Below are 25,565 nucleotides of genomic sequence, written 5' to 3' on the forward strand. Positions count from 1 at the left end.
TGGCACATTTACTCCCTTGGAGGGTTCCCCCATCTGCCATCCCCCTCCTGTCTCACCCTATCTTCCAGTTTTGAGTTTGCCATCTGGGGCAGGAAGTTTCCAAGAAACAGCAACTGAGAGCAAAATTCACCTCTTCCTTTTGTCTTCTTTTTATCTAAAGGTAGACTTAGTTTAAGTTCCCTTCTTCCTCTTTACCGCAACCCTGGAAATAGTGAACCTATCACAGAGGTCAGGGGCATACCTGTCCAGGAGGTAGTGCTGGAACTGCGGTCCTGGTGCCTGTCCACAGGTGTGTGGATTCGGACTCAGACCAGGAGCCCTTAGGTCTTCCTTGGTGTTTGTCACCTGTCAGCGTCCCCTCACACACCTCACCCTCTGAGATCTGCAGCCTCTGTGCCTGGTGGAAGAAGAGGCCAAGGGTCTAGGAAAAGAAGTGGAACAGACTGCGACTTCCCAGATTGCATCCATCCCATGCAGTAGCGACATTCCGGAGTCCTAGGTCCTTGTTTTGGCTCTGCTGTTGACAGCTCTGACCTTACACTTACCACTCAGTCACTTGCACTTCAGTTTCCTAATCTATCAAAAGAGGCACACTTGGATACGTTAACTCTACGGTTTTGTGATTCTCACTGGGAAAATGGGAATTGAGGGAAAACCTCTGCCTGCTGCCATGGCTGCCTAGACAGTGTCCTTCTCCACCAGCAGCCTCATGCTCTTGCAGTAGTGAGAGGTTTTCTGTACTGTCTTCCCCTCAAGCATTAGAGAGGGTTTTGCCTCAGCAGGAAGGAGGACTTGCCCAGGGGCTGGTAAGCAGCAATGTTCCAAGGTCACACCAGAGAGGTTGAGGTTCCCATCATCCCTACGTTCTCCCAGAAGGGACGTCAGGCAGCAGGTGCCAAATCTTGGTGCTCGGCTTGGTTCAGCCTTTGTATCAGGGATGCGAGGCACAATCAGCACCCCACACATGAATCCAAAACTGAATGAGGGCTGCTGCTGTGAGCGTCCCCTGGCCAGCCGTGAGCCTTGTGTGTCTGCACAGTGGGAAGCGTGCCGTTGAGCCTGCCCGCTTTATAACAGGGCTCCCTGTGCCAGGTGGACTACAGCAGCGTCATCACATAAACATCCCCACTTCACTGTGAGTAACCTTTCTTTCCCCCCTCTGGATTTTAACTCTGATCCCTTTGTCCTTAACAAACAAGTATTCTAGGTCTGATGTGAGGCTGTACATAGACACTGTCTCATTATCCAGTTAATCTCTGTTTGCTGTTACAGATTCAGCCAACAGTGGCATTTGCCGGCCTTCAATTGGAAACCTTTTTCTCCATTGTCACTTATGGGAACTGCTGAATGACTCATTATGCCGTGGTCAGCCCTCTTGGGTTATTTGCCACAATAGGCCTGACCAGCCAGATTAAAGTGGGCAGTAACTCTAAGCTCCCTGTGTCATCAGTTCAGGATCTGTGTCCCCAGTCAGAGCTCTAAATTGAACATTGAGTTCAGCCTGTTTTGGATTAGTGCCTTAGGAGGCGGACACTTCGTCAGTCTGTGGAATGGATGGGTATGTGCATGGTACAAGTTAGGGATCCCAAGAATAAGGCAGAGGGCTGGGTGAGTCCCATTTTAGGGTACATGCAGATCACTGGGGAAGCATTGTTTCTGCCCCATCCCTGCAGGTTCTGATGTAGTTGTTCTAACGGGAGGCCTTGGACTGCATTTTAAGCATGCATTTGGGTGATTCCTTTTCCAGGTAAACAGCATCCTGAAAACAGTGTCCCAGGGGCTTTGGGGGAGTGATTGTTGCAGGTCTCATGTGGGACATCCAGGAAACAACTGTTTTTTTTGTTTGCTTGTTTTGGTGACAGAGTCTCGCTCTGTTGCCCAGGCTGGAGTGCAATGGTGCGATCTCAGTTTACTGCAGCCTCCACCCCCCAGGTTCAAACGATTCTTATGCCTCTCAGCCTCCTGAGTAGCTGAGATTACAGGCACACACCAACCCACCCAGCTAATTTTTGTATTTTTAGTGGAGATGGGTTTCACCATGTTGGCCAGGCTGGTCTCAAACTCCTGACCTCAGGTGATCAGCTCACCTCGGCCTCCCAAAGTGCTGGGATTACAGATGTGAGCCACTGTGCTTGGCCAAGAAACAATGCATCCCATTCCATTCAGCAACATTAATGCAGTCCACCCCAAAGTGGGACTCACCACAGTCCTCTGCCTTATTCTTGGAGAGAATGGAAGACAAATAGGCTTTGTCTCACAAGCCAGCTCAGAGCAGTTAATAGTGGCTGCAGTGGTGAAGATTCTGAGGTCATGCTCAGCTTGCAGGGGTCAGCAATAGTGATGTCCTCCATAGGTGTGGATGGTACCTGTGTACCACACATCTGTCATCTTGGTGGCCTGGACACAGGGTCTAGAGACCAGGTCCTCAGCTGGCACAAGGCAGGCAGGCCGACATGCAGACTGTAATAAATCCTTACAGTCCTTGGCTACTTTTCCCTTCCTTCAAGGTTTTAGGGGTAGGTGTAGACAGCAGCAGATGCTATAGGATGTGATTTGCAGGTACAAAAGTATTTTTAGCTCTTTGGAGAAGGGAACTTTTGGAGTCTAAGATGCTTTTCTGGTGGCTGGGCTGTGAAGTCATCCACGAGGAAAGTTCATCAGATGCATCTGAATGTCACAATAACACTTCTTCCTCTTGTAAAAGGAAAGGCGTTGTAAAATGGATGAGTTGGCTTATGCCTTCTGATAACTTACCCCTGCCAGTGGAGCTATGGGAGGCGGGCCACTGAGATACCCAGTGGATAACCGTGGATGTTTGCTTAAAGTTTTGAAAAGGAAGAATTCAGTTGGATTTCTGCATGCAGAGAGAGGACGTTACCTGGGACCTAGTTTCAGAAGGAGGTTGCTGGCATTACTGATAGCGCAGTGAGAAGACCCAGCAGCACTGAAACATGTATGAGCTGCTGGAATGGCTTTCTTGTAAATTGTAACCAGCGCACCGTTGTTCAGCAAAGCCTGCCAGGGCAGCTCCAGCCTGGGCCAAGTATTCTCGAAGCCCGGAAAGCTCACATAAGATGCTTTTCCCCCCACTTACCTTATTAGCTTTCACCTAAGTGACATTGATGAAGCTCCTACTGTATGTTTAGCATTATACTGGGTGTTGTGGGGGATGCAAACAAAGTGGCTTAGTCCCCTGTCCCACAGGTACTTTATGCTCTGGTTGGGTAGATATGCCAAACACTGAACAAATTAAAAAAAAAAAAAAGAAACACACACACTATTTCCATGCACTTTCTTTAAGGGGCCAGATGGATACATACAGCAAGGACCTTGGGATGTTCTCTTTGTTATTTACCATACAGCACAGAGTGACTGAGATGGGTACTCAGCTGTAAACAAGTACAGTCTGTGAAGAAGGCCACATGGTTCCTGTGGTAGTTGAAAGGGACAACACGTTGCAAACTGGGGCATGAGGAAAGACAGTGTGAGACCTGGACGGGAAGGGTGGTAGAATCTTCACAGGAGAAGGATTTCTGGGCTTACTGACTTGTACCAGCAGAGGCATAAACATACCAGGTGGAGAAAAGTGACAAGTAGAGCGTTTTGGGAAAGCATGGAATCTGGATGAGGGCTGAGCTCAGGATGCTATTGGTCTTCGAATGCCAGGGTGGGAGCTGTTGAAGGGTTCTGAGTAGGAGAGTGACAGACCAGCATGGAGGAGAAGTAAGACTGGGCAGTGGGGTGGGAAGGGCCGTAAAGAGAGAAGCAGCAGTGAGGCAGGAATGGAGGCAGCATCATGGCCCGTGTGAGAACCTGACCTGGGTCCACTGGAGAGACACTCAAGAGAGACTGTGGCTTGAGGGACACTGTGAAGAAACTAATTACCAATGTCATCTGCCTTGAAAGATGTAGGCTTTTTTATCCACTGGTCAACCTCTTATGTTTTACAGATCCGGCCAGTTATTGAACAAACCTTTCCTTTTTCTAAAGTTCCAGAAGCCTTCCTGAAGGTGGAAAGAGGACACGCACGAGGAAAGACTGTAATTAATGTTGTCTAAATAAAAATGCAGTTTACTGATTGTTGGCGTTCTTATTTGGTGAGTGCCTGTGAGCCCAAATTTTTTTCTAGCATTTTTTCCAGATTAGATTATAAATTCCATGATACAAGCTTTAAAAAATAAGCACACCATTTTGGCCAGTAATCAATATAAAAATACCAGCACTTGAACTTGTCTGTAGTCAGTAAAAATTCCAGGTTTTTTCAAGCTGTTCTTTCACACTGGCTTTGCAGGTTGCTGTGGCACCTTCCATTTTACTAGCTTAAACTACTTTATTGCCTTTTTTGTTTTTGAGACAGGGTCTTGCTTTGTCACCTAGGTTGGAGTGCAGTGGCACAATCACAGCTCATTGCAGCCTCGACCTTAAGCGATTCTCCTGCTTCAGCCTCTCAAGTTGCTAGGACTACAGGTATGCACCACCACACCCAGCTAATTTTTTGTATTTTTAGTAGAGAGTTTCGCCATGTTACCCAGGCTGGTCTCAAACGCCCGGGCGTAAGCGATCCACCACGTCAGTCTCCCAAAGTGTTGGGATTACAGGCGTGAACCACCGTGCTGGGCTTGATCATCTTAATGTACCATACTAAAACTTTCAGTGTATGGATGGATGTCAGCATGAAGAGATCATTTAAAGCTAGTTCTTCTTGAATTAATCACCGAGCACCATTCTAACTGACCAAGGTTTCCTTTTTTGTTCCTCCACCATAATGTGGTCACCACATCTAAGTCTCTTAGTGTCATATATAAAAATCTGGCTGGTGATTCATTTGTTTATGCTCCTAATATTGAAAGGTGAGGGCAGAGTTTCTAACTTGTCAAAACCCTTACGTCTTGCATAAGGGGTAGGCCTGTTTCGGCAATTGAAACATGCTTCTCTGAGGGCTTTTCCATGGAAATTGCAGCCTTCCAATGGAGTCCAAAGCTCGCCACTTTGATGTCAAATGTTTACATTTAGATCTCTCTCCAGTCAACCCATTGCAGTGTGCACTTTTGAATATTCATTTACGGTAAGTGTTTCTACTTCCTAATATACTCATCCTCAGTATTGCACCTGAAATGCTTCCTTTAACTTTTGATGTAGACTTGTTTTGAGATTTCTGCTTGGTTTATTCCTGTTAGACACTCGTTTGGTAGCATGTATGTTAGATGTAGGCTTTTCTCTAGAATTGCTGGTCTGGTCTTACTACCGAGTTATTTCAAAAGAATAAAAAGTCTGATTTTCCAGGTGTAAATACCAACTGCTCTTGAATTCCATCTGGAGCAGCCTCAGCTCTTTTCCTGGAGGGCTCCCAGGTGGTAGTGGGAGTAAAATACTTGAGCCAGGACCTCACTCATCCTTGTTTCCACTCAGAAACCATGGCGTTTGGAAAGAGTGTCAGCAACACTTCCTTGCTGTTAAACCAGCACCCCTCAAACCTGCTTCATCCTAATCAGACATTTGTTTCTCATCTGCTAGCTGACTGTCTTTGAAGGGTTAGATGAGGGCTACTGAATGGACTCTCAGATTTCATCAACATAGTTAACCAGAAGCAAGTTTATTTAAGAGATCAGCTCAGCACAGGCCATTGTAGAGTGTCTTACCCCACCATATTGTAATGGTATACACAAAAGGCCTAAATTCAAAGCTATACATCTAGGAACAAGACAGATACGTTGGATGCTGTTGTACCAGCGCCAATAATATTTTAAAACAAGATAAACTATTCCAGTGACCGGAATTGCCTACCACAGACTCCAGAGAAGATCAGCATTTTAGAATTAGAAACACACTTGAATAGATGGAAAAGAAACGAGTTGTTCTACGTGTGATAAGAGCACCAGTATTTAGTGATGAGGACAAAAAGAGGAAGAATATATTCAAGGAAATGTTTAGCACTTTTGTTCTTCAAAGCTAGAACCCAGTTTGAACAGCAGCATATGGGCCAGTGTCTTGTCAGTAGTTCAGCAGTATGTTTGCATTCTTGAAATGCTTACTGCAGTTGAGGGTTCCAAGACTGCTTGAAGATTGATTTGACTCCAGTCAAATCATGAGTTCCAAGACTTGACCAGCAACATCCCTGAAGGTCTCTTTTCCTTCATGTTCTGGGGATAATTGCTGGTCGCCCTCTTGAGCCTTTCACACCTCATTTAGTGGCTACAGTGCCCCCAGGACCTGAGGCTGTCCACCAACAGCTGTACCCTGAAGCAATGGCTATAGAACACTGCAGGGCAGGCAGCCCCATGCAGGCCATGTGCAGATGCAGGTGGATAGAAGGGCAAGAAATTAGGCTAACAAATCTGAGTTTAGCAAAAATGTATATAACATTGCTTTAGCGCTTGTAGATGAGTAAGGATGGCTCATAAATTAGGTCATGATAATAGTGTTCCAGTAGCAGCTATAAGAAAGGCATTAAACCACACTCATTTGTGACATTCTAGGGCAGCCCATGGATGAGTTAAAATAATTCAAATCCTGGCTGGGCGCAGTGGCTCAGGCCTGTAATCCCAGCATTTTGGGAGGCTGAGGCGAGCAGATTGCTTGAGCCCAGAAGTTCGACATCAGCCTGGGCAACATGGTGAAACCCCATCTCTACAGAAAAACAAAAATTGGCTGGGCTTGGTGGTGTGTGCCTATAGTCCCAGCTACTTGGGAGGCTGAGGTGGGAGGATCACCTGAGCCTAGGGAGGTAGAGGCTGCAGTGAGCCGCGATTGCACCACTGTACTCCAGCCTGGGTGACAGAGTGAGACCCTGAATCAAAAAATTAATAATCCAAATCCTACTAACAACTGTTACCATACTTTGACATGAAATTTTTAAACTGCATTAGTTTTTAATATGAACTAAAGGAAAGTAATATTTTGTTTAGAGTTCCTTAAAGGTGTGAAGACCTAAGGCTTTCCTACTGTGCTATGCAGCATATTTTAAGGTTCCAGAAAGTGTTTAAGGCCAAGAACCAAAATTACAGGCCTAATTAAGTATTTCTTCTCAGATGCTAAACAGTTCTCTACCTTTCAAACCTAAACCTTTATCTTACCCTTTAAAGTGTAAGGGCTTTGTAGGCCTACAAAGTTGGTAGATTTGTTCCAGTTCTCTCCTGTCACTATCTTTGGAAATAATTTAAAATGTACACAGTCTTGAAGTCTTGGTATAACATTTTAAAAAATCACCCAAAAGCTGCTAATTAGGCAACCTGTTTAAGCAGCTACCAAAAATGAAAGGCAAGAAATGAAAGGAGGACAAATTATTGGCTTAAAGCTATGATAGTCTTTTGAAACGATGAGTAAGTTCTCTGAGTCATGGCAGCATGATTTAAGGTTGAATTTAGAATCAATGAAGGAGGAGTTGATCCACTTTCCAGTTGGATCTTCCATCAGCATTGTCCTTTTTAAAAAATAAGGTGACTGGAAGGACCTCCAGAAGATTCTTCTTCCTTCTTTGTTCAGGTTTATAGGACCATGGCTTCCCACACTTGTGTAAACTTCTCTTTGCTGACAGTGTTGAGGATAATGTGATTTTGATCATACTGTGTGCCCCCTAAAAGAAAGGAAGGAAAATAATAAAAGATGAATGTGCCCATGAAGGGTCTATAGTAGACACAATTTTCCCAACACCAATACAGCAAAAGTAAGCAAGTAAACAAGGTGTAGAACGGCATGCCTCAAGGAGGCAAGGCAGGGAGGGAAGCCTGAGCCCCTGTGGGATGACAGGGTCAACCTGCCATAGGTGAATCTGTCCAGATCCCATCATCGGGGCACCAGCAGCTTCACACAGGACATCCCACCTCATGGGCTCCTTTTTCTACCCAGTTCTTAGGAGCTAGGCCACAGTCACTCGTACAATGTCTGAAATTCAAGGGAACTGGGAAAACTCAAGAGAAGGGAAAAGGAGTAAAGAGACTAACATATATTTGGTGGTGAGATGGTGGATTCGAGACACCAGTGAGGAAAGAGCAGGCAGTCCTGGCAGTAGTGGAAAGGTGGGAGGAATGGTTATTGAGGAACAGCATTTGCATGAACAATGAAAACGGGCCGTATTAGGTCAAAGGGAAGGTTTGAATGACACCCGGAAGTACACAAAGGGACAGGGTAGCATTGTCACTACTGGGGACTCGGTGGATAAAACTTCATAGCATTTAAGATGCTGAGTACCATTGCATTGTAAAACTATTATCATGAACTCTCTAACTCCCTTTTACCAGAATGTTTGTAAGATTTTCCAAAGGTGCTTACTAGATGTTTCAGATACTTTAGTGCTGTAAACAGCCTCATGGCTTCTTTCTTTGGAGAAGTATCATTAACAAAAGGGTTATCTGATTTTTTTTTCCAGTGTAGAATAAAGATCCCCTCAGATGACTTATCCTTTTTTTAACATAAACCTCAGCACCAAGGATATATCAACAAAGACCCCATCAAAGTAAAAATCTGTGCATTTTGATGCAGGGAGTGACCGGTATTGAAAGCATGCTTCCTCCTTGGACCAAGAAGAAATAAACATTCTTTTCGCCTTTGAAGCAAAATATGAAAAAGTTTGAGAATTTACACAATAAATCTAGGTATTATAGTTGAGGAAGGAAATCGTCTCTTCTCTTGTGAGACTGATTTATCATCATTGATAATCTACAGCCTCTACACAGCTAGATGTATGGCTAGATGTACTGTAGAATACAAGGGTAAGGCGCTTTAGGCCTTTTTGTGTAAGTTTGTAGCAGTAGGGAAAAAGCGTTGCCACTACCAGCAAACGCTGCGCTCTGCCCAGACAGAGACACACACAGCATATTCCGCCGAAATTTCAGGAAGTATTAACGCCACAATGTTTCTTTTCATACTTCATTATTATAGTATGTTAAAATACTTTTTGTATGTTAAAATACTTTTTGTATTTTAAGAGTATCTTTTGTATTTTAAAGGTGTCTTAAAATACTTTCATATAAATTCAACTAGAATCATGAAGACTAGAAAGTTCTTGAGAAATAATTTGATTCATTCTCTTGCCTTTGGAAAGTATGTAAATTGTACAGACTTCATGTTTTTTAAAGTGAACATGAATCAGCTTCCACTGTTGTTACAAGGTATGTGGTCTGGAATAATACATGAATGTCTACCAAAAGAACTCATTTCCCAAACATAAGGAGATGAGCTAGAAGACAGATGCGTGATCTAATAACTCTTAGGGCAATTTTAATAGATAACAAGTGGCTCAGTAGTTGTAGCTAATGGAAATCACGGTCTGCTAGTTAAGTGCACCAACAGGAAGGGAAGTGTTTATATTTTCCTCTGCGTGGGGTGTGGGACGTGGCGCGCTGCTTTCTCATGTCCACAAGATGGCACCATTCTCCCAGTCTGAGAAAATTAAAATCAGTTTAACAATGAATTAACACTGTTGTAGCTAGCGGGGTGTGGTGGCAGGCACCTGTAGTCCCAGCTACTCAGGAGGCTAAGGCAGGATAATTGCTTGAACCCAGGAGACGGAGGTTGCAGTGAGCCAAGATCGTGTCATTGCACTCCAGCCTGGGTGACAGAGCGAGACTCTGTCTCAAAAAAAAAAAAAAAAAAAAAAAAAAAAGACTGTTGTAGCTACTGTACTACTGAGAGTTCACAAATATACAGGATACTATGCGTACTCAACAGGCTCTTGAGTAATTTATATAGGGTCATTTAGGAAGGGGCTCTGGAGCTTTAAAAAGAAGTCTTAAGAAACGTAGAGTCCCACTGTTCATGTCAGAGCCAAGACAAGGAGTCAGGTGTCCTTCCTTCTGGTCCACTGCTGATGTAGCAAGTCAGCGACATCCTGTGTGCCTAGTGCATCTAGAACGTAAGCTGTCTGAAGCTAAGGAGGTGGCTTTTTTTTTCTCACTCTGGTGCCCTCCATGTCTAGCACTGAGCCTGCCACATAGTGTGTACCCCATGAATACATGTTGAAAGAATAAGAGAAGAAAGATCTAGCTAAGGATTATAGTGTCGTCCACCCTGGACATAGGAAGCAGATCACATTTGTAAAAAACAGGAAGGTTTAGTCAGATTTCCTTTGAGAACTAAATACCCTACTTTTTCTAACATTGCCTCAAAAACTCCATTTATTCCAATTCAGTCACATTTCTTTGGTGTCTCTGGAGATTTTGAAACTCTTGTAAACACTAAAGCACTCTAGTTCAATAAAGTTTATCAAAATAAGAATAAAGAAAAAGATGTGCGTAAATCTTAACTAGTTTGAACCTCAGGTTGATCATCTATAAAATGAGTATTTCACCTGTCTACATATTGACAAATCTGTTGTACCAGATGTAATGTGAGGGAGCTGTACTATATGTTACTGTTCAGTTTCTGAATATTACATTTATTTTCTTATATCCAAGGGTACTGCTTGCATTTCATATGATCTTTGTGGTCTCCATCCAGCCTGTAGTTGCAGTGCTTAGTTTGTGTTCCCTAAGTGCCCCCTTAATGAAGGCAAAGGCATTGTTTGCCTCTGAGCATCTTTCCAACTTCTCAGATTCTGTGTGATTCTAAGTCCATTGTTTTAAGTGGGTTGGCCAAACTACCTACCTGGTGATCCAGAAGTGACACAGCCACTTTTGCTCCCCATACAGCTACCAAAGCTCCTGATGAAAATGTCCAGGCTCATTCTCCATTATCCATAAAAGTCGCTTTTTAAAAATCAGATTGCAGTGCTTTCTTTACCTCTACAACTTGTTTTTTTTAGACGAAGTCTCGCTTTGTCGCCCAGGCTGGAGTGCAGTGGCACAATCTCAGCTCAGTGCAACCTCTGCCTCCCGGGTTGACACGATTCTCCTGCCTCAGCCTCCCGAGTAGCTGGGACTACAGGCGCCCACCACCATGCCTGGCTAATTTTTTTGTGTTTTTTAGTAGAGACGGGGTTTCATCAAGTTAGCCAGGATGGTCTCGATCTCCTTACCTCGTGATCCACCCACCTCGGCCTCCCAAAGTGTTGGGATTACAGGCGTGAGCCACCGCGCCTGGCTCTTTACCCCTACACCTTGAACTTTAATGACAGCATTGGCCTAAATCCCTGATTAAAGTAAAATTGAGTCATTTTGTAGTGATGATTTAAAATAGAGTATGTAATATACTCATACAAATTTAAAAAAGTAATGGAGTATGTAGTACTACGGTTACATTATCACCAGTTTGCTAAATTTACAAAACAATTGTGCTTTCCTGATAGGGAATAAAAAAGTGCCCATTAATTTAAAGCAGAATTACCCCAGATGACGTGAGTATAACACTGTCTGCTCCTGTCAATAGCAACAGCACTAGTTCACTGAGTTCCCACACAGAGGTTAGGTCATTCTTATGTTGTTTTAAAATGACCATCGGGGATTCTCCGGGTGTGGGCCTCAGACCAGCAGCATTGGCAACACCTGGGAACTTGTTAGAAAAGGAATTCTCAGGCCCCACCCCAGACCTACAGACTCAGTCTCTGAGGATGTGGCCCCACAGTCTAGTTTAACCCACCCTCCAGGTGATTCTGATGCAAATAAAGTTTGAGGACCACCACCCTAAATTTATTTCCCCCAAGCACCATCAATTCACTCCTTATTAGCTTCACTGAACACATACTGCATTGAAATCCTCTAAGCTGTGTTAATTCCTTTGAGATCTTAGATCCTTTCAATGAAAGGTCACGTGTATACTTGAGAATCATCAACTCTACTGAACTAAGTGCAATCATGGCCTTTCAGCTTGTGATTTTTAGTCTAATATAATAAAATAAATGGTTTGAAGTCAGCCTTTGGCCAGATTCTGGTTCAGCAGTTACAGCTGTGAGATTGTGGCTAAACTGGCCAACCCCTTTGAACTTCCCTTTTTTTTGTCTGTAAAATTGGGGAGAAGAGGGAGAGGGGATAATGTAGACCTCATAGGGCGGCTATGAAGATGACAGGAGACACTGTACTGAAAGTGGTTAACACAGCAGCTGGCACATAGTAGGCGCTCTCTACTGTTACTACTAATAATACATTCATCATCATTTTCAAAAGTTATGGATAGATTTTTCCTTAACTAAAAGACATACACATTACAATAAAAATAAGGGAAGTGACCCTTACCTTTGACATCTAAAACTAAATTTGGCTTCAACTTGCTATAAATCCTGCCGTCGGACTTCAAGCTCCAGAACTGGCTGTCAGCATTCTGGTCCAGGGCCAGGCCTAGCTTGGAGCCGGATGTTACCAGGCTGCCCACAATCGTCAGGCAGCAGTCTTCTGCTATCTGCTCGGTGGAAAAGACAAGATAGCTTAAATATGTATCCAGCTGTAAGTCTCATAGCAATGGTTTCTCTGGTTACCTTGATCTTTAAAATTATCTTAGTTCCTAGCTTCATTTACCCCACATGAGGCAGTTCAGCTCTTAGCCAATTAGAATCGGACAATAAATATTTATGCCCTTTATTTCAGATGACATGAATGATGGAAAAATCTCAATTTTTGTGCATCGTAAGACTTCTGCCCTTTGCAAGACTATCTTACTAGTAGGGAAAGCTTCAGAACATTAAAATTGCCCATCATATTTTTGCCTGCCATAAGTGACCACGATCCCAGGCAGGTTCTGTAGCTATGTCGCCCTCTGACATCTCCACCTCTGCTTGGCCTGACCTTCCAGTATATGACTGCACCTCTAATTTTGTAGCACTGGGTGGCTAAAGGGCACTTTATCATTTTAAAATTCAGAATTGCATTTATTAGCGTCTGTCGTTCCTTCATGAGAATTAAAATTTTCTAAACAGGCATGCTTTCCAGCTATGAAAAGAGAAAAATGCAGACTCACTAGAGGGTGTTTCAATGCAAAGATTTTATGAGCCCTTCCCTGAAGTGAGTCTACCCTTATTATATAAATAATGTATGACAGTCATGTTCACATGCCATTAACAAATATTACTGGCCAGGTGCAGTGGCTCACAACTGTAATCCCAGCCCTTTGGGAGGCCAAGGCAGGCGGATCACGTGGTCAGGAGATGGAGACCATCCTGGCCAACATGGTGAAACCCCATCTCTACTAAAAATACAAAAAAGTTCGCTGGGCGTGGCAGCACGTGCCTATAGTCCCCGCTACTTGAGAGGCTGAGGCAGGAGAATCGCATGAACCCGGGAGGTAGAGGTTGAAGTGAGCCGAGATCGTGCCACTGCACTCCAGCCTGGCGACAGGGCAAGACTCTGTCTAAAAAAAATTGAAATAAAGTGTATTATTCTATATTGAGATGAAAGCACTTGATAATCTAGGAGACTTTTTCTCATTGACCTATTGAATTCAAAGTTGTTAAATAACATCACTGAAATGTCTGTTAGAAATAACTGCTGAAAGGCACCATTTTCTTGGCTTGTTTAAGACAATTCAAAGGCAGAAAGCTTCTTTTCTTGCTTCTATATTACAACTACTTCTGTTTCTCCTGCTAGTTCTTCTATGCATGTCCAAACAGTACTTCTGTTTATGGAAAGAATTCCCCCTCCAGCACAACAGACCCAATTAAGGAGTTGTGCTCCTTTCCGAAAGGCTGTGTTCCTTCTGCTGACTCATGGGGAACCAGGTTGTTTTTTTTTTGTTTTGTTTTGTTTTTTAAAGAAAATCAGGAGCCAACGGTCAAGCTCATAAAAATCAAGGAATAAAAAAGTTTTATCTACCATAGAAGCATGAGCTTCTTTCATAAAAATCTTACTACAGTCAGCTTTTAAGTGTCTGTTAATAGCTGGAATGGTGCAGGCGGGAGACGGGCCATTTTCCAATTTACAGCGTATGACACTTAGGAAATGGACTGTGTAGTACACAGAGGGGTCTCTTTACCCTTCATCCTATTCTTTGGATTTCCCCAAAACAGAAACAAACCAAGAGTGATTTTTGTTGACAGGGCTGGAGCTTATAGTTTGTTTCTGTAACAGTTACGTTAAGGAAAAAGGGAAGAAAAACACTTCCTTTTTCTACTACTATATAAAAATCAAGCATAGAAGTAAATATTCTATCTTGGATCAGTGCTATATTTACCTTTCATTTTAAGTTCCTAGACTGGTTCTATCAGAGCTAGGATATACTGTCATGAAAAAAAGTTCATTTCTGAAAGTACTCCAGGAAATTGTGAAATTGCATCTACTTGAAGAAAAGATCAAAAGCTTATGAAAGGATGGTCACCTCCTAGCAAAGGCATCACAGGCCCCCATGGAATCCTGAAGCTCACCCTGCATTTGATGCATCCTTCTTGATAGATCCAAATCTGATCATCGGCCCCAACATCCTCCATGACCTGTATCCTCAGAAGCTTCAGATCCTCTAAGTTTCCATTGGTTGACATGAATAACCCTGTTGCTTTGTTTCGAAGTCTGAAATAAATTCGCTTCTAGAAGACAAAAACCCCAGCAGTCGTCATACAAGATGTGCTGCTGGAAGCACTGAACAAGCATTAATATCAGGAAGAATCCAAAGTGTTTATGGATTAAGGGTAATTACTATACTCCAGAGTCTCAGAGGTTTTAGATTTTCTCAATGAGAAGAGTTTGACAAAAATGTCAAAGTGCCTGAGGCAGGGTGCCTGCCTGTGGATAACTGCCTTTGATGTTCAGTTTTATGGCATTCTGAAGCAGCCACACCTCTTAGCACCAGAAACTGAGCCCAGATTATTGGGGCGGGGAAGGAGTTTATGGGGTGAGGCCAATTATAAACTGTGAATTAAAAAATTGGATAAAAAGTTGGATTGCATTTACAAAAAAGAAATTTCAGAGAAGAGTCTATACAGAGCATGGAGAAGAAGAAAATACCTGAACAAAAGGTCGTAGAGAACCTATTTGGCGACAGCCACTGAATTCATACCAATTAGGTACTTCTGCGGGTGACAAAAGGAACTGTCGCCCTCTGTAATTGCCATATTCATAAGTAACCCATCTGAAAACAAAAGCAAATAACCACAGTAAGTGGCAATTTTCATTTGACAGTGGACCCCAATTACATTTATTTTTAGAATGCTTTCCATTTCTAGACTGAACTATATACTTTTAACATACATTGGGGGAAAAATGAAGATCTTTTCTAGAACACTTAAGTAATTTCTTGACAAATAGCAAAATTTTGCTATGTGAGTACTTATGCCAAAAAGTTCCATTCTTGAAAAGAAATAGGTAAGTTGTTTCCTCCATAAAGCAATGAAATATTGTCTTTTAGTGGATTCCTCAGTTATTCCTGGGAACTATTCATAAAATAGCTTCAGTTGTAATAATGGATCTTTAAGTTGTTTAAGTGGTTAATATTTCCAAAGCTCTTAGTAGGTGCTAAATAGGGTTAAATAATAAGTTTTGTCTGCAATGAGAGTAATCTTTGTTAAATCTAAAAAACTGCTAAGATACTCAGTTCCCTTCTGCTCAGATGCTGCTGCTGCACACCTGAGGAAGTATGGGTTCAAGTGCAGACCGGCGTGGAAGCAGCCCAGCGCCCTCCTCTCTTGCATATTACATCAAGGAAGAATGCACTCTACTTTTAATCCAGGAACTTAAATCCTGGATAAAATTTTATCATTTTAGTCATCTTATCATAAAAACAAAATATTCAAACCTGCTGCAAAAAAATCACCTGTAATTCTACCACCCTAATATTCTATAATTTTTTTTTTCAGGTAGGTCTCACTCTGTTGCCCAGGCTGAAGGGCAGTGGCACGATTACAGCTCACTGCAGTCTCAACTTCCCAGACTCAAGTGATCTCCCACCTCAGCCTCCTGAGCAGCTGGGACTACAGGCGCACACCACCACACCCGGCTAATTTTTGTGTTTTTAGTAAAGTCAGGGTTTCAACATGTTGCCCAGGCTTGTCTGGAGCTGCTGGGTTCCAGTGATCTGCCCGCCTTGACCTCCCAAAGTGCTGGGGTTACAGACTTGAGTCACTACGCCCAGCTTCTGTGATTTAAAAAAATTTTTTTCTTAGATGGAGTTTCACTCTTGTTGCCCAGGCTGGAGTGCAGTGGTGTGATCTCAGCTCACTGCAACCTCCACCTCCCGGGTTCAAGTGATTCTCCTGCCTCAGCCTCCCGAGTAGCTGGGGTTACAGGAGCCCACCACCACACCTGGCTAATTTTTGTATTTTTTAGTAGAGATGGGGTTTCACCATGTTGGCCAGGCTGGTCCTGAACTCCTGACCTCAGGTGATCCACCCGCCTCAGCTTCCCAAAGTGCTGGGATTACAGGCAGGAGCCACTGCGCCCAGCCCGGCCTGATTATTTTTTAAGTAGATGTAGCCCACCTCAACATCTGTTGTACACAGGTAGACCATACCTATTGTTTTTGTGAATAAAAGAAAAATACTTCCTTAAAAACATATATTACATTGATAGTACTCATTCATTTTTATATTTTTCAAAAGTATTCAAAGTTGAGGGAAAAAAATCTTTCCAAGTTGACCTTTAATCATTTGTAGAACATCTGCCAGTCATTCCCAGCTAACGAAAATCTCAGCCCTGAGCTCCAAAATCAGAGGACTTGCTTTATTTAAAGGGATAAGAAAAGTCAGCTCTTTCTTACTTGCTAGACTATGAGAGGTGTTAAAGACAAAGTCCTTACCTTAAATAAACTAAAAATCTGGATAACGAAATAAAAGATGCTTTACACTTTTCCCAGTGGAAAAGTGTTCTAGAAAGGTGCATAATTATTAACCCTTACAGAAAGTAAGAGAAATGTAATATAAGAGAGGCAGAACTCTGATCAATTTTTTTTTTTTTTTTTTTTTTTTTTTAATATGAGGTCTTGCTCTGTCACTCAGACTGGAGTACAGTGGCGTGAACACGGCTCACTGCAGCCTCAACCTACTGTGCTCAAGTGATCCTTCGGCCTCAGCCTCCTGTGTAGCTGGGACCACAGGCATGTGCCACCACACCTGGCTAATTTTTAAATTTTTGGTAGAGATGGGGTCTCACTTTGTTGTCCAGACTTTTCTTGAACCCCTGGATTCAAATGATCCTTCTACCTCGGCCTCCTAAAGTGTTGGGAGTACAGGCGTGAGCCACTGTGCCCAGCCCAAACTTGATTTTTAAAATGATCTATTTTATTGAGTCAACGAGTAGGTAACTCACATGCCACCAATAACCTGAACAGAGCGTATTTGCGTGTTGAATCCCAGGGATCGGAGATTAATGGTTTCTGCATTAAGTTCAATCTTTTTTCCTTTGAAGTCTTCTCTTTCAAAGAGAATAATGGTTGGTTCAGAAAATTCCTGTTGAGGAACAAAAACAATGTTCTGTTATTCATCTTTGTTAATAATTCAAACTTATGTGAAAATCATCTTGTTACAAGGACAAAGCACAAAAAATCTGCCAGATTTGGCCTTTCCATCAACTCCTTTTCCCAGGGGGCCCAGATGTTTGTATCCTCCAAGCTAGAGGGAGCACAGAGGGACAGTTAGTTTTCCCATTGCATAGGAAGGCAGGTAAATATAAACAGTTCGTAAACCAGGAAAACAAATTCCAGGCACAGAGAAATGGGTATATGCTGGGAATATCAACACTTCTGATGGCATTTTTTTGGTTTTGTTTTGTTTTGTTTTTTTGAGACGGAGTCTCGCTGTGTCCCCCAGGCTGGAGTGCAGTGGCGCGATCTCGGCTCACTGCAAGCTACGCCTCCCGGGTTCACACCATTCTCCTGCCTCAGCCTCCCGAGTAGCTGGGACTACAGGTGCCCGCCACCACGCCCGGCTAGTTTTTTGTATTTTTAGTAGAGATGGGCTTTCACCACGGTCTCGATCTCCTGACCTTGTGATCCGCCCGCCTCGGCCTCCCAAAGTGCTGGGATTACAGGCGTGAGCCACCGCGCCCGGCCGGCATTTATTTTTGACTTAACCATTTTCACTGGGACAAGGAGAGGCTGGAAGGTCATGGACATAAATGTTGAGGGTCAGAGGGCTGTGGCATCTGATGTTTAGTCGCTTAGTGTACGGTGGTATTGCCTGATCAGGGGACCTTCCTCTTGTATGTATTTTCAAATGTCTTTTTTTTTTTCAGTTCATCAATAAGATAATGATCTGTGTACTCATGCTCCCAAACTTTCCTGTAGGAATCATTGTCAGGAGGAGGGAAAAAAACAACAGGATGGAAGCTCTATGTTCAAACTATCAATCATTTTAAAGAAGACAACAGCACAAACATTCACTGATTTTCAGCAAAATGAAAAGTTGGCAGCTTATGCCCGTTTTTTCAAATTATAGACACTTTTGACTCTACATTAATCTGTAATGATAATACTGCTAAGATCATAAATGATGCATTAAAAAGCACGTGGGAGGCCAGGCACGGTGGCTTATGCCTGTCATACCAGCACTTTGGGAAGCCGAGGTGGGCGGATCACTTGAGGTCAGGAGTTTGAGATTAGCCTGGCCAATAGGGCGAAACCCCATCTCTACTAAAAATACAAAAAAAACACAAAACAACAACAACAACAAAATTAGCCGAGCGTGGTGGTGCATGCTTGTAATCCCAGCTACTTGGGAGGCTGAGTGAGAGACTAGAGAATCACTTGACCCCAGGAGGTGGAGGCTGCAGTGAGTCAAGATCACGCTACTGCACTCCAGCCTGGGCAACTGGGTGAGACTCCATTTCAAAAAAAAAAGCATGTGGGATTACAATTTTTTCCCTATCCTGCTTAAAGTGTGTGGAAAGGGTGTAGTACCTTACTGCTTCATTTGTGTGGATGTGTCCTGACTTGTAAAAAAGATTTTGTCTATCAGTAAACAGAGCATGTTAGTGTGTAGAAGTAGTTTGTATGGTCTAGGAATTAGTTTATATAAAACATACACGGAGGAAAGAAGACAAAAATTATAGTAGTATTACTACTTTGCACTTTGATTGCACTTTTGAGATGGCATGCCCAAAAATGTTCTAAACACTTTAGTATTAAAAAGCAATTAAATAATTTTGAACTATTAAGTCACAAAGATATGTAGTCTTCATATGGGTAAAACATTCATTTCTTCACAATTAAAACATAAAAAGATGTCATCTATAGCCTCAGAGTGTTGTGAGCATATATGCCAAGTTCTGGTTGAGGGAAGGCATTGACATTTTCAAATATATACTTGTAGGTAGCTTTTAGAATTCTAGGCAGAATAACAATCCAGGTCTTATTTCATTACTTGTAAGCTAATGAATCTTACTACCTCATTTCATGTTTCACTGCTACTATTTTCATGTCTCAGCAGCATTTTTGCTATTTAAACAGGCAGGCAGGGATGAGATGAAAACCAGCTCACATATGTTCTTCCTACCTTTCAAACTAAAAGGACCAACTACGTGTGTTTAAAGCTTTTTATGAGAAAGCAGTTACCAAAAACGAATAAAAATTTCAGAAACTACAGATACTTCCAGACTTTAATATTTGAACATGATCTTGCAGTTTTGTTCTATCGAATATTGCTTCAGCTACATCAAACTGAAAGATTTCTGTCCAAAAGAGGGCACTATAATCTGGATTAGCACATAGTGACAAACTGGAAGTCATTTGATTGCAAATCTCTAAAATACAGAATAATAGACTAAAAACCTATAAGAAATTTCTTCAACAATAACAACCAAAGATAGAGGAAGCCAAATTGCAAAGGATACAATACACAATTAGCTGAATAGAAAATGCAAATTATAAATGAGAGATACCAGCCTCACTAATAGTGAAATACAAATTAACCCAACCACAACATAATGCTTTCTGCTCATTCTATCAAGCTGACAAAAATTAGAACGACAGAATATTCAGTAATGGCAACAATGTGGGAAGCAGGAACCCACAGGGACTGCTGGTAGGAGTCTCAAGTGGTGGGATCTGGCAGTGCTGAATGAAACTGCCTGTTCTTACATGTGAAATCCAGTAATTCTACTCCTAATACATAGTCCCAAGAGACTCCCACACAGGTCTGTAGGGATATGCATATGAGGATTAAGTGAGTAAAACAGGGTGGTGGAAAATGTGTACCAGTTAGAATCAATAAACTAGATGTACACAGAGGCAAATGGACAGTTCCACCTCCAAGCCCTTAACTTACTTTAAGAGCAGGTTCTACCTGCTGGTTACCTCACTCTGACCATCAGCTATGTGAGGCATACATTTCTGCAACACTATTCACAATGATATACTTACAACATCTATAAAACGAAGAGACTTGAAAGTTGCTCCAGGCGGGCATCCCATTGCAGACAGACAAGGATAATGGCCTTCCTCCAACACGTATTGATTACCAGTGAAATTTTCTCCATCATATACAACCCAGCTACAATGGGAAAAACCACACACATGCACAGAGTATGCAACTTGAGTACTCCTATTCAAGAAGTCTGATTTTTAGAGGCAGCCTGCTATAAAATAAACACAATGCTTATGGCAAACAGAGTTCTTTCTTCAAAAATATTTGGATATATTTATTGCATTTCTGCTTGTGGCAAATTAATATTCATAAGACAGTTAACTTTGCATTTGGGAAATAAACTTCTTTCTCCATGTTCTTTCTGACTTCCCCAGCCTCCAGCCTTCCTTGCACTTCTCATGGGTGCCACCGTTTGCCCAGCCAGTGGAGCTTCAAGCCCTCAAGTCCTCTTTGAATAATCCTTCTTCAAGCTTCGTGACTAGTTAATCACCAAGGTCTATTGATTTGGTCTATTGATTTCCTTCCAAAATTTCTCACACACTCCTCTATCCTCATTTCTAATACCTCTGCACTGGGCCAGGAGTCAAAATACTATAGTGACTTAAGTCACTTAGCCTCTCTGGTATCAACATTATTCATAAAATGGTGATTTGCCATGCTTCCCTAGAAGTTTGTGGGTTTTTTTCTTTTTCTTTTCTTTTTCTTGGAGGCTAGGGGGATGGAATCTCGCTCTGTCACCCAGGATGGAGTGCAGTGGCGTGACCTCGGCTCACTGCAACCTCCGCCTCCCAGTTCAAGTGATTCTTCTGCCTCATCCTCCTGAGTAGCTGGGACTACAGGTGTGTGCCACCACACCCAGCTAATTTTTGTAGTTTTAGTAGAGACAGGGTTTCACCATATTGGCTAGGCTGGTCTCGAACTCCTGACCTCATGATCTGCCCGCCTCAGCCTCCCAAAGTGCTGGGATTACAGGTGTGAACCACCACACCCGGCCTTGTTGTTGTTTTTAACCCAACAAATGCCTTTTGAGGATTGTGTGCCAGGTACTTTTCTATTGCTGGGTATACAGCAGAGAACCAAAGTCCCTGCTCTCCTGAAGTTAATACTCTAGTGAGCTGAGACAGGTAATTTTCAACGTGCACAGGACTGGTGGTAATAAATGAAACAGGCAGGGGATAAAGAGGAGCAGGGACGTGGTAGCACTATGTCCAACAAACTAGGAAGCTTTACTGTCCATCTATGTGTGTGTGTGGTTTTTTTTTTTTCCTGAGACAGAGTCTTGCTCTGTTGCCCAGGCTAGAGTGCAGTGGTGTGATCTCAGCTTACTGCAATCTCCACCTCCTGGGTTCAAGCATTTCTCCTGCCTCAGCCTCTCAAGTAGCTGGGATTACAGGTGTGTCATCACAGCCGGCTAATTTTTGTATTTTTAGTAGAGATGGGGTTTCCCCATGATGGCCAGGCTGGTCTCGATCTCCTGACCTCAAGTGATCTGCCTGCCTCGGCCCTAAGTGTTGGGATTATAGGTGTGAGCTGCTGCACCCGGCCTCCGTCTATGTATTTGAATGCAAAGTCAGTGCTTTTCTGCTGTGCAGTACTAAAGGATAGGATAGCATTGTTTCAACCATAAAGAACCACATGATTAAAGGCACTATTACTACTATTATTAAGAGACTTACATCCTCAACACCTCTTGCACAGATTGCTCCAAGGCTTTCCTGACTGAGTTTCCCTGACTTTGGGCTCTCCCCTCCCTATGAAGCTTTTGTACATGGATTGTTTCAGCATGGCACTTTGAGCCCATTGCCTTTGCCCTGCGTCTTGTGTTTCCCATGGAAGCCACCTAAACTCAGTGTGCTCAGCTTTGCTTCTCCTCCCAGTACAAAGCCCTCCCAGCAAGCAGGACTAGTGGCTCCCTGATCCGCATGTCCACCGGCTCCACTCCAGCATGCACTTTCCACCTTCCTGTTAATGCAGAGTGCGGATCCTGTCCTTACCTACCTGGAAAAACAATCCTCCTTGGGAGGTACCGTGGATTAACTAGAGCCCAACTCTCCCTTTCTAGATGATGGAAAGGCATACAGAGTAAAGAACCTGCTCTGAATTCCATTACACAATGAGATGATCTTCAGCTTCTCCAACCAGCCCAGAAGCCCGTGTCCTCTGGCATCTGGTACTCAGATGTCGCAAATCCCGCCATTGGACTAAGATGGTGGTTTCACATAGTGCCAAGCACCTAGCAGGCATCATTAAATACTTGCTGATGTGTGAATTCTGTTTTACTTCAGTGATTCAGCTCTGCCAGGCCATTGTTTTACTTACCTGCCTCCTGAAACTCTGCAAGACTTGGTAGAAAATGAATCATCAATTTGACTTGTTGTTTCTTCAAAACTTTGACTGTGACCTTGAAACTGTGGTTCTGAAAACAAGTGAATCTTTGAAAAAGTAAACAGAAACACAAAAAATTATTTTCATAAACACATTAACTAATTTAGCCTTTGAAATGATGACCCAAACATGACCTGTTAACTTTTGTTACAGTAAACTGGTGTGAATTTTATAAATCCTTTAATTTTCCATGTCTACATTCATGATCAATTAGAAACATGTTAGCTGCACCATTCATGACTATTTATTTAATTCAGAGACATCAAAGTAAAATGCAACAACAGAGGTAACTTTCTATAGAACACCCTGTTGTGAAGCTGTGGGGCATTTTAAAGCTTTATTGTGGCCAGAAGTCATTGTTCATCAGTTCTAACAGTAACAACAAACAGTATTTTGGAAAACACAGTGTAGTTTCCTTCCTTCTCAATGGAAGATACTTGCTGACTTATCAGAATCCTGTAAATGCCAATAAAGGAGGCTATAGTGGTGTTTGTTCCTCTATAATTATGGCTCTGTGAACACTTCCATTAAAAGGCCTAAATAACAAATGTACACTCCAGTTGATGTTAAGAATCAGCATTCAGAAAGCTTGAGCGAGACCATATAAAATGTCTAGTGCCGACACAGCAAATATGAAAATTCATTTTACCATCACAATAACTAGATGCTATTGTTTGAAATATTAATCTCAATGTATTAATGTATACTCTCAGTCAATGTAATGATACAAAATTCAGCTTTATACGATAAGAGCATTTTATAAGAAGTATTTAGACATGGGTCAGTACTGTCAATTAACCATTAAAGTAAACTTAAATCTTATTTTTTAAATACAATTATGGTTTCAGGCATAAAAATGGGTACAACTAACAAAATGTCCCAAATGTCTGATTTTCTTTTTTTTTTTTTTGAGACAGAGTTTCTCTGTGTCACCCAGGCTAGAGTGCAGTGGCGCGATCTCGGCTCACTCCAACATCTGCCTCCTGGGGTTCAAGCAATTCTCCTGCTTCAGCCTCATGAGTCGCTGAGCTTATAGACAGAAGCCACCATGCCCACTAGTTTTTGTCTTTTTACTAGAGACAGGGTTTCCCCATGTTGGTCAGGCTGCTCTTGAACTCCTGAACTCAAGTGATCTGCCCACCTTGGCCTCCCAAAATGCTGGGATTACAGGCGTGAGCCACCATACCCAGTCCCAAATGTCTGACATTTTAAACATAAGTTCAGTTTTTCAGTGGAAGGCCCCTCATATATTAATATAAAAGAATATTTTTAAAGTTACCTGATTTCGTCTCCTTGGGCCAGTGAAAGAATCCTAAAAATTTTTAAAGGAAGGAGAAAAGGAAATGAATAGAACAAACACATTGAAAAAGTTTTTTTCTTCTAGATTATTAACAATTACTGCTAAAAATAAACTCAGAATATTTTCCACAGCAATTATTATTACATGAACCAGTAACACACATTAAGGAAATCCAGAATTCAGTTAAATATTCTCATGCAAAAATATAACTCCTTACCAAACATATAGGTTGAACAGAAGAGATCTTACAATTTTTGCCTCCCCAGTCCTCAAAACTGGAATAAAATCCTTTATCCAGTATATACTGTTCTCCTGTGAAGTCAGGATTTTCATAGGCTACCCATCTAAGAAACAAAAACAATAACTTGTTAGAGTTCATATTTTACATATAAAACAATCACATATTGCAATAACAATGTATCATACAGAAACTTTCATTTGTTTTGCTAATTGAAATTTTAATTTTTCTGATTCTTCATTAACCTTTAGAAGCAGATGGGTTTGTCTACAGGACAAATCAAAATGGTAAGTCAGCGGAGAAAAGGAAACGCTTATACACTGCTGGTGGGAATGGAAATTAGTTTAGCTGCTGTGGAAAGCAGTTTAAAGATTTCTCAAAGAACTAAAGACAGAACTAGTATTCCACCCAGCAATCCCATTACTGAGTATATACCCGGGGAAAATGAATTATTCTACCAAAAAGATACTTGCACGTGTCTTGTTTACTGCCGCACTATTATCAAGATGTGGAATCAACCTAGGTGTTCATTGATCAATGGTGGATTGGGTAAAGAAAATGTAGTTCATATAAACCATGGAATACTATACGGCCATAAAAAAGAATGAAATCAAGTCCTTTGCAGCAACCTGGATGCAGCTGGAGGCCACTATTCTAAGCGAATTAACGCAAACAGAAAACCAAATACCAAATACTTATGAGCAAGAACATATACTTATGAGCATGTTCTTGCCCATAAATGGGACCTAAACATTGGTTATGCATGGACATAAAGATGAAAAAAAAAAATAGGCACTGGGGACTACAAAAGGGGTGGGAGGGAGGGGGGTTTGAAAAACTACCTATTGCATACTATGCTCACTACCTGGGTGACAGGTTCAACCGTACTCCAAACTTCGGCAAATCATGCAATATACCCATGTAACAAACCTGCACATGTACTCCCTGAATCTAAAATAATAGATGAAAAAAAATTAATGCAAAAGAAATGGTAAGCGTAAGAGTATCCTGACATGAACTTTTGAGTGTCCTCACTTATCCAATGCTATTCCTTCAGAAAGCTACGAAGGCAATACTTCTCTGTGCTTTTTTTCTAATTGTATTCTGAGGAAACAAAACACATAGGACTTTAAAGAAGAACCAGTTCTTTTAATAAACAATCAATAAATCCTTTCATCCTCAACCTTAAAATATTTTTGCAGAAAGATCTTAGGAAGCTGTGTCTATTACACAACAAACCACACTGAAAAAGAAGTTAACAGAAGAAATGCTTTAAAAAATGCAGAACTAAAATATTGTTTCCAACAGTGTTTCCAACATCACATAAATATGTAATAATTAAATAAAATTGAGCAAACTCACAGAAATACTAAAAATAAATCTCTTTTGGAATGTTTTTTATTTCTAAGTGATCTACACCCAGAGGAAAATCAACAAAACCAATTTAATGATGCTATTTCCTATCCAAAGATAAAGTCTTTGAAAGGAAAAGGTTT

The 25,565-nt window shown here is 41.9% G+C and overlaps 2 protein-coding genes across 2 annotated transcripts in view; one reads left to right on the plus strand and one right to left on the minus strand.

The window, feature by feature from the left end:
• LOC105478772 (reticulon 4 interacting protein 1) overlaps window positions 1–4,079 on the plus strand; it is a 54,879-nt gene extending 50,800 nt beyond the window's left edge. Inside the window, exon 9 of the mRNA XM_011736403.2 lies at window positions 3,951–4,079. Coding sequence (XP_011734705.2) covers window positions 3,951–4,058 — 108 coding nt within the window. The 3' untranslated portion in view covers window positions 4,059–4,079. The remainder of the gene's footprint in view (window positions 1–3,950) is intronic.
• A 1,494-nt stretch (window positions 4,080–5,573) lies between these two features.
• Window positions 5,574–25,565, minus strand: part of CRYBG1 (crystallin beta-gamma domain containing 1) — a 214,322-nt gene continuing 194,330 nt past the window's right edge. Inside the window, exons 14-22 of the mRNA XM_011736406.3 lie at window positions 24,049–24,175; window positions 23,811–23,843; window positions 22,466–22,578; window positions 20,143–20,272; window positions 17,094–17,233; window positions 14,799–14,922; window positions 14,222–14,380; window positions 12,105–12,267; window positions 5,574–7,573 (exon numbers count right to left, since the gene is read on the minus strand). Coding sequence (XP_011734708.2) covers window positions 7,485–7,573; window positions 12,105–12,267; window positions 14,222–14,380; window positions 14,799–14,922; window positions 17,094–17,233; window positions 20,143–20,272; window positions 22,466–22,578; window positions 23,811–23,843; window positions 24,049–24,175 — 1,078 coding nt within the window. The 3' untranslated portion in view covers window positions 5,574–7,484. The remainder of the gene's footprint in view (window positions 7,574–12,104; window positions 12,268–14,221; window positions 14,381–14,798; window positions 14,923–17,093; window positions 17,234–20,142; window positions 20,273–22,465; window positions 22,579–23,810; window positions 23,844–24,048; window positions 24,176–25,565) is intronic.

This window comes from Macaca nemestrina, chromosome 5, assembly GCF_043159975.1.
Source record: "Macaca nemestrina isolate mMacNem1 chromosome 5, mMacNem.hap1, whole genome shotgun sequence".
Taxonomy (NCBI): domain Eukaryota; kingdom Metazoa; phylum Chordata; class Mammalia; order Primates; family Cercopithecidae; genus Macaca; species Macaca nemestrina.